We start from the raw sequence: 14,851 nt of genomic DNA on the forward strand, positions 1-14,851 counted from the left end.
GGCCAAAAAATTTCATCCACCCTTTTCCTGTCATTTCACAAAAATTGCGTGTAGTTTAACCTTTATTGTCATTATGATTGACGTTTGCAAATTAAAATTTGAAATTTATTACTGTCACCCATAAAGAACATAGACACAATTTGATTGACACATGTCAACATGTGAAGGAGGTTATTCGTTCCTAAAGGCTGCTTTAGGAACGTGGAATGACAGTTGTGGACGAAATTTTTTGTCCGCCATTTTCTTAGATGTAATCAAAAATATTAATTTTATACAGGTGTTTGGTAGATTCTTTCTTTTAATGTGCCCCACAAGAAAAAATCTAAAGGCGTTAAGTCTGGACTTCGGGGTGGCCAAAGGTTATTGGAATCTCGCCCAAGTGGCTCATACCAACATGACAACACTTTGACAATTGTTTTAAAGAAAAAATTAACTTTAATTTTAAAATAATTCCATTGCATTAAAGAATTTTTCTGTGGAGATTTTGGTATGTTTTTATCTTTAAAAATTCAGGATAGGAATCAAAAACTGAGAGTTCACCCAAAACTGAAAAAATGGAGGATTGTCTAGAAAAAAATGGTGATCGCGCGAAAACGGCAAACGGCGAAAAATAAAAATAATCGAAAAACGTTTCTTTTAAAAAAATAAAGGTTCTTATCCAAGTTCTTTTCGGAAAACTCAACGAGAAAAAAAATGCCACCATTAATTCAAATTTTGTTGTTCACCTCACCTACATTTAAACTCATTCTTCTTTCTTTGTGTGACTAGAAAATTTCTCACATTATTACAGCCTCAGATTCTCTCATTGGCAATATTTTTTCTTCAGTTTTTACTTTTTACATTACAAAAAAATACTGAACACCAAAACGTAACCTCATTGCGTTTATGTGTGAGTCAGCACTGTGATCGCAGCTTTAGGTCGGCTTAAAATCTGCGGACAGATGGCAGCACACCCCGGAGCTGTCATTTTACACATGATTCACATCATATTTCCCAGTACCTACCCGAAACTCCTTATTTCTTTTTGCATATCAGTGCATTGGTGCGCAAATACTTTATGCCATTACCGGTATTTAATTAATTGTTTTTTGATCGTATGACATTAATTAGGACAGGGAACAATGGAAGAAATCTTGGCCAAGCTTCTCGTGGCAAATAGCAGTGTTATTCAACAGGTAAAAATTGTTTTAGCCGATATGCATTAAACTGTGATCTTAACCTCACTAAACACGTGTACGTACATAAAATAAACCATTCACTTCTGATTTCTTGTTACAAAGGGAACTATAGAATTAAAAGAGGCATTTAAAAAGCCGGAAGCCATTCCGGCACTGTGTGAAGTGATAGTCTCATCTTCGAATTCTCAAATCAGACAATCCGCAGCCGTGCTGCTTCGGAGGAAGCTCGGGAAAAAGCGACAGTGGACTAAGCTGAATGTAGAGACTAGAAATAGGTAGAACAGTTACGATGTCTCACTCCCAGTTGCATGTTTTTTTGTTTGCAGGATAAAGCAAGGGATGCTGCAAGCCTTAGTAAACGAACAAGAAAAGCTAGTAAAAAATGCTATAGCGCAGTTTCTTGGAATTTTAGGTAAACATGAATTCCCTGACAATACATGGCCGGAAGTTTTACAGTTTGTACACACGCTTTGTAGCAGCGACCATATTTTTGATCGAGAAGTAGCCACCTGAAAACAAACACAATTCTAAATTTAACCGAAATCGTGTTTTAGTTGGGAATGTACACTTTATCAATTATGACTGAGATATCGCAGGGTTCTTACATTAACCATGCTGACGCTTTTGCGATACTTTTTGCAAATATCTTAAATACTCTTCCAGAATTAAACTCTAATTTAGCATATTACACTGTGGTAACTATGAACAACTTGGTGTCTGTAATTGCCGGCCATCAACAAGTAAATATATACCATTGGTGATTTGGCACATTTGTGAATTGATGTTTTCAGATGGTAAACGTGTACCACAGTTTGTTACCACGTATTTTAGAAATAATTAACGCATTTGCTCAAGAAGACGAAAAGCGCGCTTGTGAACTGTTCGAAATATTGGAAGAACTGATTGAGTATGCTGTTGCTGTCGTTGTTCCACATGTAAGGCTGATCGTAGACATGTGCCTTCGCATCGGGAGTGATAATTCGATGCCGACCACTGTTCAGATCAAAGCGATCAGTGTTGTCGGTTGGTTGATCAGATCCAAGGGCAAGGTTGCACTTTTGTCTGGTTCCTTTGCCCCAGTACTGATGGCGCTTTTCAGGTTATTCAAAAAAACAAATTAGTCGAACCGATCATAAACGTGTTGATACAGTTGATGGCACAACAACCCGACGACGACGTCAATGAGGAATATTTTTTGGGGGATCCTGACCAATTTACTTCTATTACTATAGCCACACAGACTTTGGATCTGATCGCTTTACATATACCATCAGAAAAAGTTGTTCCATATTTATTAACTAGGGTAGAGCCGGCTATTCAAGGCAACGACATTTATGCGCAAAAGGCGGCGTACTTGTCTCTGGCTGTTTTAGCGGAAGGTTGCTCGGAACGAATCCGTCATAAGTATCTGGAACCGTTTCTAAAATGCGTTTGTAACGCTATACACAATCCGAATGCGGTGGTGAGGAATGCCGCGTTTTTCGCACTGGGACAGTTTGCTGAACACCTGCAGGTGAGTGTTATACTCATATTCCATTTATTTGTGGTATTCGGTTTTTGTGGAAAAAAATTCGTTTGAGGGAATATTTAAGAACTTAAAAAATGTGCAAACAGTAATTTTGGTTTTTTGAATTTAAAACTGTGAAAGACAAAATGAGATGTATTAGATCGTTCCATAATGCATGACAGTTCTGATAAGCTAATTTCAGATATCTATAATGTGTTATGATACAAGTTTTGTAAGATATTACCGCACAAGTTGTTTGAGGCACGACGAGCCACAAAGGAACGAGTAAACAATATGTCTTATAAAACGTTAGTTATAGTTTGCATTTCTTGCATATGTACAGTCGGTGGACAAATAAAACTGGGACAAAAATGACAATCACATAAGTCAAAATTTACAAATTTGCATCGTTTAATTACGGCTTTATCACAAATAGGTTAACTTTGGTATGACATATTATATAGACACTGACAAATATATTGACAATTGAATGGTCTGATTTACACAGATTAAATTTTAAGTGTCCCAGTTTTATTTGTCCACTGACCGTACAATCGCGGCCATCCAAAAGTGAACGATAGCTTGCGAAAATTTCCGTATTTTTCGTTAGATTAAATCAGGCTGTATTCATTGGCGTTCGTGCAGCAGGCGTTACTATTTTAATAATAAGTAATAAAAAGTTGTAATAATAAAAAGACTGAGAAGTAATGAATACATTATTAAAGTGAAAGTAAACTTTAGTAAAGAAACCTTTCTAACACCTATTCGCATTGGCCTCTCAAGCCTGTTTTCTTGCCAACCCCTCTTTATATTGAAGATGCAAGTCTTACTGCAATGTAATTCTCTCGCCACAGCAGCCAACGACCAATTTTCTTCTAGCTTTGCAATAGCCCTAGCTGTCTGCATCGGAGAGGGATGTGGCATTAAAAAAAAATAGTTTCAATAAATTTTTTATCGCTAGTGTCAAACTTTGACATTTTAGGACGCCTATGATTTAAAGTAAATATCAAACTATAAAAAAAAAAACGTTCACTTTTGGATGGCCGCGATAGTACCTACTAGAAATTAAAAATTCTCCAAAAAAAATAAATGTAGGTATAAGGATTTTTGGGGAACCACTAGCGTAATAGTTGTGACACTATTGAAGCTGAAGCATTTACAAATCAAACTGAAGTTGCACATTATGCTATCAATTTAGTCAGTTCAAGATAAGAATTAATTTAAAAAATATTAGCTAAGAGTGGGCGTTTATTTTAGTTAAATGCTAATAAATGTGATGGTTTACATTTCGCTACAAGGTTTTGAGTGTCCAAATTTGAAGTTCCGTTTGAATGTTTGTATTATATCTGTTGCGTATTGAAAAGAAAACTGTTTCGACGTCTGTCTAGGTTTCGTAATGAGTCCATTGTGAACGCAAAATAGAAAAAAAAATGGTTTTTAATAATCTGAGGTGTTCAAGAAGGACTGTTTAAGGTGGTCACACTGAATTTTATTTTTAAATGGTACAACTGCAGTAACGTTTGACATTTCAAATTAAATAAAATATGCTAGTGGATCTGTTCGGCAGGCTAAAAAGAAGAGTTGCATTATGTTTAGAGCATTTCCTTTAGTTAATTGTTAGAAAATTCTACTGTATTTCAAGTTTAATTTCTTTTTTCCGTTAATTTTTACTCTCATAACCTACCATTTTCTCGCTGTTATGTTATGTCAGGTATCTGTCAAATAAACCAACAAAACATATCCGGTTGCAGTGTTGCAAATAGTCTAATAAAAAAATGTTCTTAATTCTACCTATTACCAACTCAAACAGTCCTTGTAAAATTGTAATTACATATTGGGTGGTGGATGACAAATCGAGGAGTTGGTGAATGTGACAAGAGTTCATTCATCAAACTGTTGTTTGTGAGAGTGTGTGGTCGGGCGTTATCGTAAAGTTGTACAGGGTGATTCAAGTTTTACCGCCCGAACGATTAACCCTTAAAAAATTAGTAAAAATCACGAAACTTTAGGGTTACATTCCCTTGATATAAGACTTCAAATGTGTGCAATCAATTTTCCCGTATCACTTCATTCAGTGCCATAAAATGTAAAAAATCGATTTTGATCCAAAAAAAAAATTTTTTTCGGACACGCTCATAATTCACAATTAATTCAAAGAACACATTTATGAAATTCGCATTGAAAGAAAATTGTTGGTTTTTGAATTACTCCAATTTTAACATTAAGAGCGAAAAATGACCAAGATTTACAACTGCAGTGTCATAAATAAATATTTCATTGTTGGTAGACATCTGTTGACAACTTTTTGAGTAATTCTTAAGTCCCTAAAGGGTACCATAAATTAGCCATGTCAACCTATTTTGTGGAAGTGACCCCCCAATTTAATAATAAATCATAGTTAAATCTTGCACTTTAATATCAAATTCAATTTATTTCGGAAACCGGTGATGTTTTCATAATTTCAATTACACCAAATTTTTCTTAGATGTTTGAAAGGACTCTCATCGAAAAATTGTGTAAATTAATCTAGCGGTTATTGAATTAAAACGAAATATTTACCTGTTTCATTAAAAAAGTTTAAATTTTTACAGAATGTTTTACAGCGATACACAATCATTCCTGAATTTTTTGAGAATTTTAAATCATTTGGAAGTGGGTGTTTTCGCTCGGGCGGTACAAATTAGAGGCCGCACTTCGAAGTTGCTGCATTTTGAACAGGGTTTATTTTGGACAATCAGCTTAAAAAATTTTCAAACAGATTGGTATAATTTGTGATTTAAAAAGGGTTAATACAGGGTCATTATAAATTATTGTCCCATCATAGTTGGCGTTGAAAACCCACACAAATTTTGGATGTGCCACCAGACTCGCAACGTTAGACAAACTACCGTGTAAGCAACAATTAGGTACTGTTTGAGTTGGCAATAAATTCTGGTGACTTTTGGTGACTTTTATGTCATGTTACAACGAGAAAACCATTTTATTAATAGAAGATTACGAAAACCAAGACGTTTAAATTTGAAATGCATGCCAGATGTCAACAATGTCATTAGAACAAACCGAAATAGGTACAATTCACAGTCTTGAAAATTTCATGCAAAATTTTGTATTGCCAACTGAAACAGTTATTGTTGCTCACCCGGTAGGTAGACAGATTTCCACTACCGCCACCATCGAAGATACTAGTCTCACTCATGTGAGGCTTGCGGCACATTCAACTACGTCACCAACGCCTACTGCGATGGAACAATAATTTATAATGACCCTGTAGTACATTACATACCGAGGCGGAAGGATTCCATTCCTGTCGAGAGAACTATAGTTTACCGAGAGTCTCGCCTCGAGGTGAACTAGTTCTCGAGACACAGGAATGGTACTCTAGTTTCGCCGAGGTTTAGGTTTGTATACTATTTTATTCACAATCAATCATTTAATAAAACATAATAATAAAAAATAAATAAAAACCTACCTATCGTTTATTTCGGCAAAATATTAACACTTTGTAGGCGCGCACGATTGAAATTTTATTAAATTTTAGTTCATAAAATTCACACCAAATTGACATTTGCTCAGATTTTTTAACAAACACAATGTTGATAGTGAAATAGTGTGTACCTTCCCCAGAATTGCAGGAATCCGCACACAAATTAACACTCAAATATCTTATCTGAGAAAGGCAAACTACCATACCAAAAAAACATACAGAGATTTTCGCGATTGGTGCGACAGTGGTGCCCCCACAGATCAGTTATGGGTTTCATTACTGACCGATTACGACTCATTACTGACTCCTTTTTTCACAATTACTCACCGGTTGAAGTGTACGCGTGTAATCGCTCACTTTTCAACGTTTAAGGGGTTCGAAAAGCTGTACTTACGTTACTACCGATTGTGAATAATAGTAATTTACGAAATAAGTGAGAGACGTCATTTTTCGCGCATGAGCGCGAATGTGCCGAATACTTCTTCTCGCATCGAGGTTCGTACAATATTTTTTGAGACGAACATTATGTCTGATTTGTCGTATACCCTTTGTAAGTAGGATGGCGCTTGCCAAAGTGTCAATCGAATTAATGTGATTTATTTTCACTCTTTTGAAATTTTCATCGTCCAAATAGGAGAAATGGCGTTTTGTAAACCAAAGTTTATTACTATGAAGTCAAATTATTTTCAGAACGCTCAAAAAGGCGAATGCTTTTTGGATGATTTTGAAGCAGAAGGGCGCGAAATCGGACTAGTGCTTCAAAATTATCCAAAAACCACTCGCACTAGTGTACGAAATCGACGTTCGCGCACTAGTGCTTCAAAATCGCCTGCGACCGCATAATAGTGCGCGAACATCGATTTCGCGCACTATTATGCGGCCGCAAAATGTCATTTTGAAAATAGTGAGTTCAAAAAATAGTATTACGGTACCTATTTTGTCAAAAGGAACCCGTGTGCGCTTAATCGGAACGTGGCAAAGTGATCATGATATCGTTTATCGCTCAAACTGTGGGTACGAATGTTAAGAACTGGGTAAGGTGCTATGAACAAGACGGTGAAAGAGATCTTTGTGATGATCGCTGCAAAACTGCAAGAAGAAGGAAAACAACTCTACAGCATGACAATGTTATGATAGATGCTATTTTGGAAGAACCATTTCAGAATGCGAAAAATGTACTACGAAACCTTACACTTCCGATGCATGTTTAAAACCAGGGAGAAAAGAAGCGCTCTCTGTAATAGGACCGTGACCGTGGGTCACCCCACTAGACTCCAAGAGTTTTGGAAGTCCGTTATATGGACTCTTCCTCTGAAAATGAGGGGCGTCTGGTATGGCGACTTCTTATCACTCGATTCAATCACTTTGGAATTCTGGAATGGCGTTCATAAGATCACGGAGATCTATTTCTTACCATTTGTCCGAGCAGTAGACCCACCGGAGTAAATGCCCATCGTCAAGCTTGTGCAAGACAATTGCAGTGTTCACACTTCACAGGTAACAAGGAAATGGTTCCAAGAGCATCCTGAATTCGAGTTGATACCATGGCCGGGTAAATCGCCAGACCTCAATCTTATCGAGAATGTTTGGGTGGAAGCTTGGACACCGCAATTAGAGAGGAATCGAGGGCAACTTGGTGTACTTGTTAGGAAAATACTGCAATAATTCTGTATCATCCTTTATTGCTCTGGCCAATTACGTTCTCGATCGGTTTTAAAAGTTGTATGTGTGTGTGGATACTGTTCATTTCTTGTTTTCTAAGAGTAATAAAGAAATTCATTATTTTTTTACCAGTTCACCGATGAGATAAGGTTGCCATTATTGCGGATACTGTAGATCAAGTAATTATGTATTTGCAATAGGGTAGTTCTGTTCACAAAGGGAAATTTTCAGCTCCGTCAAGAAGTTGACGTATTATCTTTAATTTGTCTGACTGTAACATCATGTGAGTCCCTTTCTGTTGACCCACTGACACTGTAGACTGCAAATGCTTCAGGTGTGATCCTCCCCATCCATTGGTTTTATTCTTCGTTTTATAAAACATCTTGGCAGATCTACTTTTCGTCACTTGGTTTCTTGAGAATAGGTCAAATCATATAAGTTTACAACAAAAGATAGGTAACAATAGATGGAACAATTTCTTTGTTTTTGCATTTGTCATTTCGTTCTCTTTCTACACTGTAAATATTTTCTTTCCCGTTGCTTGTCGTTTTTCTGCCCATATCTGTTTTCGCACAAGGACATCATCGTCATCTTTGTAGTGGCAACCCCCTCCCCAATTTTTTGCAAATTTGAGTATATTATCAAAATTTATGGGCACGTACTTACCATGTACGATAACACTTCCCGACATGATTTTTCTAACTGACCCAACTATGAGATTTTCTTATACCTTTCATTTATTAGGACTATATGACACCCGATTTCCATATTCCATCACGTCACGTTTGCGAACTAGACACCTATGAACATTTTTTATGTACTCGTGTATAATAATATATTCATTGTAAATTAATTTCTCTTACAAGCATGAAGAGTACACTAGAAGGTGCAAAATTAAGTAGGCTTAAGTTGTGTTTGGCATATGTACCAGGGGATATGCTATCCCGCTATGATGGGTGATTTTTGTTGGGTTCTTCAAAAAGAAGATAATAGCCCGCATAAAAGAAAAAAAAATTGTTTTGTATTGGATTGTACTGGTACTTAATCGTCCTTAGTCTGTTAACAATTTGCAATACAATTATCATTGGTTTTTAAGTTTTTTTACTGTTTTAATAAAAATAACATTAATGCATATGGGTTGTCACATGTTATTCCTAACTCGGAATCTAGACGTGCTAGAATAAATCTGTTGACGTTTATAGAATCAACAGACCCTAATTACCCCAGATTAGGTGTTTTCACTGCAGTTATAAAAAAAAAAAATCAAAAATGTCGGGTAGTGTAATTAGACCGATGAAATTCCAATTTATGTAACATCGAAATTTCTACAAAACATTCTTTAATAAGAAAATGATAACGTGGACGAATTTCTGTCAACCAAGAAATTCAAATATCAACAAATCGAAGCAACAAATTGAAAACACATCTTATCGCAAGGTCGCATTATTCACTGAAATATTCGGCAATTATTGTTACCATACAAATAGGCAATGCATAAATTTTAAATGAACTGATTATCTTAACTTTTTAAGGTTTCTTTCACTTTTTTTTTGTCTTCAAACAGAGTTATTTGTTGTTGTTTTATTCATTATCCGGAACAACTCTGGCTGCTTCTGTTTGGTATATTTTTGTTTTCCATTAAAGCAAAAATTAAGATTTGTTTTCGTCATTATCTCTTTTTCATTTTATCGTATACCTACTTCAATGTTTTTTTTGTTTTACGGTACGCTATGAGAAATTCGCACACCTACCCAACAAAAACAAAAAAAAAACAATTAGATCAAAGTCACAACAAGAAAAATTGCATTTTTTTTCTCTACACTTATTACAACGTCTAATACAAGAGAATTCTTTTTTACCACTTTTTGTTACCATTATTTTAAAGACAATTCCACTCAGAAAATTTCAACCAATCAGCTTGTAGTATTTTGAATCATTGGACCAATTAGGAACGAATTACACCGATAATTTAGCATGGTCCTAAAATTATCGAAAAATTATCGCTGTAATCATCTCCACCTTCCAAAAATTATCGCTGTAATTTTCTCCTCCTTCCTCGAATTTTGATAAACTCATTTTTGGTCCACAGCAAAATTTTTGTTGTTTTCAACTACGTTAACTAACTAACGCCTTGAATACGCATAAGAATACGTATAAATTAAAAAAAATGTGTAAAATTTGAAAATGAAATTTTCCTTCGTGGAATTGTCATGCCGAATACAACTCGGTGGTACGAAATTGCGGGAAATTTTTCTCCTCATTTTACTCGTATTTGTTTCTTAGACAATTTCCACTCGTTCGCTATGCTCACTTGTGGAAATTGTCGTCGAAACAAATACTTGTATAATGAGATCGAAAATTTCCGGCAATTTCGTACTCTCTCGTTGTATTACTAATGATAATTTCATTCTACAAAAGGCATAAAGGTCACTTTCACGCAAACTGCTGAAAAAAATTTGCTTGGAAAGTTTGTCCATCAATATTTCTTGTCTACAGTCTGGTAATATGGAATAAAAGTTTGTGGGCAAGATTGTTAATAAAAACATTTCAAAAGTTTAAGCCGACTGATGTAAAACTGATTTTTCTAATTTTGACATATAAAGTGACACTTTTCAAAATTAATTGACGTTTGGAAACGTCACACTTTTCGTAACTGGTTACGAAAAGTAAAATCTTTCCTAACTGGTTAGGAAATAGTATATTATATACCAAGGTGGAGAAGTTCATGATTATAGCCAGAGCGCCAAGATTAGAGCCCGAGGCGCGCCGAGGGTTGTAAGGCGCGAAGGCTATAAGGGACTTCTCCACTGTGGTTTATATACAATTTTTTTCACTACTAGATACGTTAAAACCCTTTTTGATAATAATTATTAATCAAATTATTTTGTCGGATGCGACGGGTCCGAGTTGTCATTTCTTGACAGTTGGTATGAAAATCGTCTACGTTAACCAATGAAATAGACGACAATCTTTCGTTGCTAGGTGACGGTTGTTCCATTATTCACCACTGGTTAATAATGAAAAATTATTTACCTGTCACTGGGCCAACGTAGAAAAACGAAACTTCTCAGTGTTCTATGACAACCGATAAAGCTAGACTTTATCACTAGTAGTGAAAAAAATTTATTGTATCATCAATTTGACACTGTCATATTTTTTGTTTTTAAGCAAAATAACCGTGCCTACTTACCTACTTGATATTTTAACACAATGATAATTTATTATTAATGAAATTCATTACTTCGTTTAAAGTTCGAAGAAACTTTTTTTTTTGTCAAAATTAGAAAAAATCTTGTATGTAACACGTTAGGAAATGCAATTTTGTGTAACTCGTGTGATTTTCCGGAATCTCCCGCAAATATTTCACTCGTTACACAAAATAACGCATTTCCTAACTGGTTACATAAATAGCTATTGTCTATCGCGATAACTGGCAGTCCAACAAAATTATCTTTTAATCCATCGTTTTCATTATTAAGGAATTAACATTCTCGGAACTCACATTCATATTAACTCCTCTATTGTCTAAGTGGAAGTCGTAAATTGAAATCCTAGTTGCACAATTTTCAATTTAATTAAGTTGTTTTCTTTTGTCCCATCCGCAATGAAAAAGATTAACTATAATACACTTTTTTATGATACTTAATTAAGTTGGAATATTGGATGATCTGACTGATTTTGTACATTCCAGCCTGAAATTAGCCAGTACGCTGCGGAACTACTTCCGGTACTCTTCGAGTACTTGGGGCAAGTTTACGCGCAAATGGAAAAAGAAAAATCGGAATCTGCCAGTCTGGACCGCTTGTTTTACGCTTTGGAAACGTTTTGCGAGAATCTCGACGAAGGACTGATGCCGTACCTTCCCACATTGATGGACCGCCTGTTCGTCGCACTAGATCCGAACGGGTGGTCAATGCAACTGAAGAGAATCGCCTTGAGCACGCTCGGCTCAGCCGCGAGCGCCGTCAAGGAGGGTCTGTTTCCGTACTTCCAAAAAATCATCGAACTCCTCAACTTGTACATCAATGCAGACCCCAACTCAGAAATCCATCAACTTCAGAGTTACGCCATCGGTAGAGAATGCCCTTCACAACTTTTAAAACTGTCAGTAATTGATTGTCGCCGTTGCAGAGGCTTTAGCTGTGATCGCACAATTTATCGGAGTGGACAATTTCAAACCGTTGGCGGCGGAATCCCTACAACTTGGTTTGAGGATTCTGCAGGGCACGGACGATCCGGATGTCAGAAAGAGCGTATACGCGCTGTTTGCGGCGCTGGCAATCGTCATGAAAGAAGAGATCAGTCCGGTTTTGCCAAAAATAGTCGAGCAAATGATCAATAGCATACAAAGCAGTGAAGGAATTGTGGTAAGTGTGTTGGTTTCATTTGATGGTTGAATTTAATTGAAGGTGTCGTAGACTCATTACGAAGAGGACGAGAAGGAAGAATTAGATGTTTACGGTGAGTTGTCCGACGACGATGAAGACGAAGAGGAGGATATCGATGTAGCGTCTTCGAGCAGTGCCGACTCGACGCATTGTCGATATTCGGTTGAGAATTCGTACAATGAAGAGAAGGAACAGGCGTGTTTGGCGTTGAGGGAAATCTGCATCAACACAGGGTAATATCTTAGGGATGATCGATCGAACAGTTGCACAAAAAGCGATACAAAAATTAAACACATAACCTCAAACTTAGAAAAACATAACCTAATTTAACAGACAGCTTTATTACCAAATTAAATGCAAATCTTCGATGGCCTCTCATTGTGCCAAAACAACGTGAATGCATTTTATAAAATCATCAGATTATTAGTTGACTATTGCAAACATTATGTGTTCTAATTCAGTCAAAAGTGAAAATTTTGTAGATGGTGGTTGACTCGGTCTAACTTTGCCCTTTGTAATTAGGAGCTCCTTTCTACCCTACATAGAAAAGAGTTTCGAGGAGATCTTCAAGTTGATAAACTACCCCCAAGACGACATCCGCAAGGCTTCCGTCGACGCCCTGCTCCAGTTTTGCATCGCCCTCCATAAAATGAACTCGAACGAAACGAAACAAGCTCTCTACAAAGCCCTCCAAATGTTTGTGCCCAAGTGCGCCGAACTGATCAGATCCGACGAGGAGAGAGGTGTCGTGATGTGTTGTTTGGACGCTTACGCTTCCCTATTGGACGAAGTGAAAGGTGACGTTCTCGTAGGAGAGGGCCACCGAGAGGCCATAATGAACTGCGTCATAGACGTCCTGACGCTGAAGGTACGTCGAGTTCGGTCCGCGACGCCATTCTTAATAGGGCTCCGTGCTTTCAGACCATGTGTCAGGACACCGACCTGGACGCCGCTTCCGAAACCAACGACGACGACGCCGAAGCGGAGCACGACGAACTGTTGCTGGAATCTGCCGGAGATGTCATTCCAAAATTTGCAGCGGCGATCACTCCAGACGATTTCGTCCTCTACTTTCCGAATATACTCCAGCTGATGACCCAGAGAACTGTAATTGCGACTCGTTCGCCACGCCTTCTCGCTAACGCCGTGATTTCAGAAAAAGCAGCACAGCATCAGCCAGAGGTCGTTCGCTTTCGGGACTCTGGCGGAGTGCATGAAGTGTCTGGACGTGTACGTGGAGAAGTTTCTGCCGCACCTGGTGCAGTTGTGGTTGGCCGGCGCGAAGGACGCGGCCGACGAGGTGCGAAACAACGCCATCTTCGGACTAGGCGAGATGATTCTGCACGGCAAGAGCGCCATATTTCCGTATCCTTTCAAAAGTGGAAATCAAATCGATTGAATTTCTGTTTCGTCACAAGTTCGTTGTGGTTTTTCTTAATTGTCAGTCTTTATCAAGATATTCTGCAGGCTCTGTCGGCCTCGGTGGCCAAAGAATCTCACGCCGGCACTCTGGACAACATCTGCGGGGCTTTGGCTAAGATGATAATCGTGAATTCTGCTGGCATACCCCTCGAACAGGTAATGCAAATTCTGAAGTGAAGTCTCTCTTACGAAGGGAACTACCGTTTTGTCCGCGTGATTTATTGGGGGATATCTCATTTGACATTTTCAGGTGTTCCCCGCTTTCTTGCAACGTCTGCCGTTGAGAGACGACTTCCAAGAGAACGAAGCGGTCGTCGAGTGTTTTTGCAGTCTCTACCGCGAAGGAAACGCCATTTTCAGGCAGCATTTATCCGATGTAATCAAAATTATCGTGCAAGTTTATCACAAAAAGCAGTATCCCAATGATGGTGAGTGCTCGCGAAGATTATTATATTCCCAGTTTAATTTTTATTTTTCCAGAAACGAAAACCAAATTAGTGGAACTCATTAAAATAATTAATAGGGATTTCAGTGAAGAATTTGGGAATACCGTGTCTTCCTTAGGACCAGAAGTAACTAATTCTTTACAGAATTTATTTACTGCATCTTAGGAGCGCAAATAAAATGAAGCGACGCGATTTTGTGTCGGGGTTGGTTGAAGTTAACTCTTGTCCTAAAACTGATAAGATTGACCGTTAAAAATTGTGCAATTGTGACTGATCCAAGGAGCACAGGTCGTTCTAGTTGAATTACTTTTTGCTAGGACAAGGGTTAATGTCGTTTTGTTATATTATTATAGCTCTTGTTTGATTATTTATTGTACCTATTATCAACTATACTACGCTACATCTAAAGAGTTAAATAATTATTGTTTTTAATAAAATGAACCGCTTTGATTTCTTTAAAACGTTGTTTTTTCTCCTTTCTTTAATTTCCAAGTTTGGCATGATTTGTGTTTTCATGGAATAATGCAATAACAAAAAAATCGCATAATCAAATTTTTTTTAGACGCAAGGTTAACGCTAATTATTATTGGTGAAAAAAATTGTATAATCTAGTTCTTTAAGGAATGTTAATTTTTGTTTAAAGTCGATGAGGCTTAAGCTGTAGAAGATGTCATTCCTATTTATGGATACCTATCATTTTATCTAACGTAATCTTAAAAATTAATTTTCAAATCTGTTATCGCCTATAATCATTCACTTAAAAT

The 14,851-nt window shown here is 37.1% G+C and overlaps 1 protein-coding gene across 1 annotated transcript; it reads left to right on the forward strand.

Moving 5' to 3' along the window:
* The first annotated feature begins 969 nt into the window (after positions 1–969).
* On the forward strand, positions 970–14,548 carry LOC138122818 (importin-4-like). The gene is made up of 15 exons (XM_069037172.1): positions 970–1,175; positions 1,281–1,453; positions 1,505–1,679; positions 1,733–1,918; positions 1,970–2,227; positions 2,278–2,691; positions 11,523–11,904; positions 11,963–12,198; positions 12,250–12,452; positions 12,742–13,087; positions 13,141–13,326; positions 13,376–13,584; positions 13,665–13,797; positions 13,892–14,069; positions 14,122–14,548. The coding sequence occupies exons 1-15, from the start codon at positions 1,122–1,124 to the stop codon at positions 14,250–14,252; spliced, it is 3,264 nt and encodes a 1,087-aa protein (XP_068893273.1). The 5' UTR covers positions 970–1,121; the 3' UTR covers positions 14,253–14,548.
* The last annotated feature ends 303 nt before the right edge of the window (positions 14,549–14,851 follow it).

The sequence above is a fragment of the Tenebrio molitor genome, chromosome 1 (assembly GCF_963966145.1).
Source record: "Tenebrio molitor chromosome 1, icTenMoli1.1, whole genome shotgun sequence".
Lineage (NCBI taxonomy): Eukaryota > Metazoa > Arthropoda > Insecta > Coleoptera > Tenebrionidae > Tenebrio > Tenebrio molitor.

Excerpts from the sequence above, each read along its gene's own strand:
- LOC138122818 (XM_069037172.1), top strand. The coding sequence starts at position 1,122 with ATGGAAGAAATCTTGGCCAAGCTTCTCGTGGCAAATAGCAGTGTTATT. Across the intron at positions 1,176-1,280 it reads ATAGCAGTGTTATTCAACAG|GGAACTATAGAATTAAAAGA; the intron begins GTAAAAATTGTT and ends CTTGTTACAAAG. Across the intron at positions 12,453-12,741 it reads GAAATCTGCATCAACACAGG|GAGCTCCTTTCTACCCTACA; the intron begins GTAATATCTTAG and ends CTTTGTAATTAG.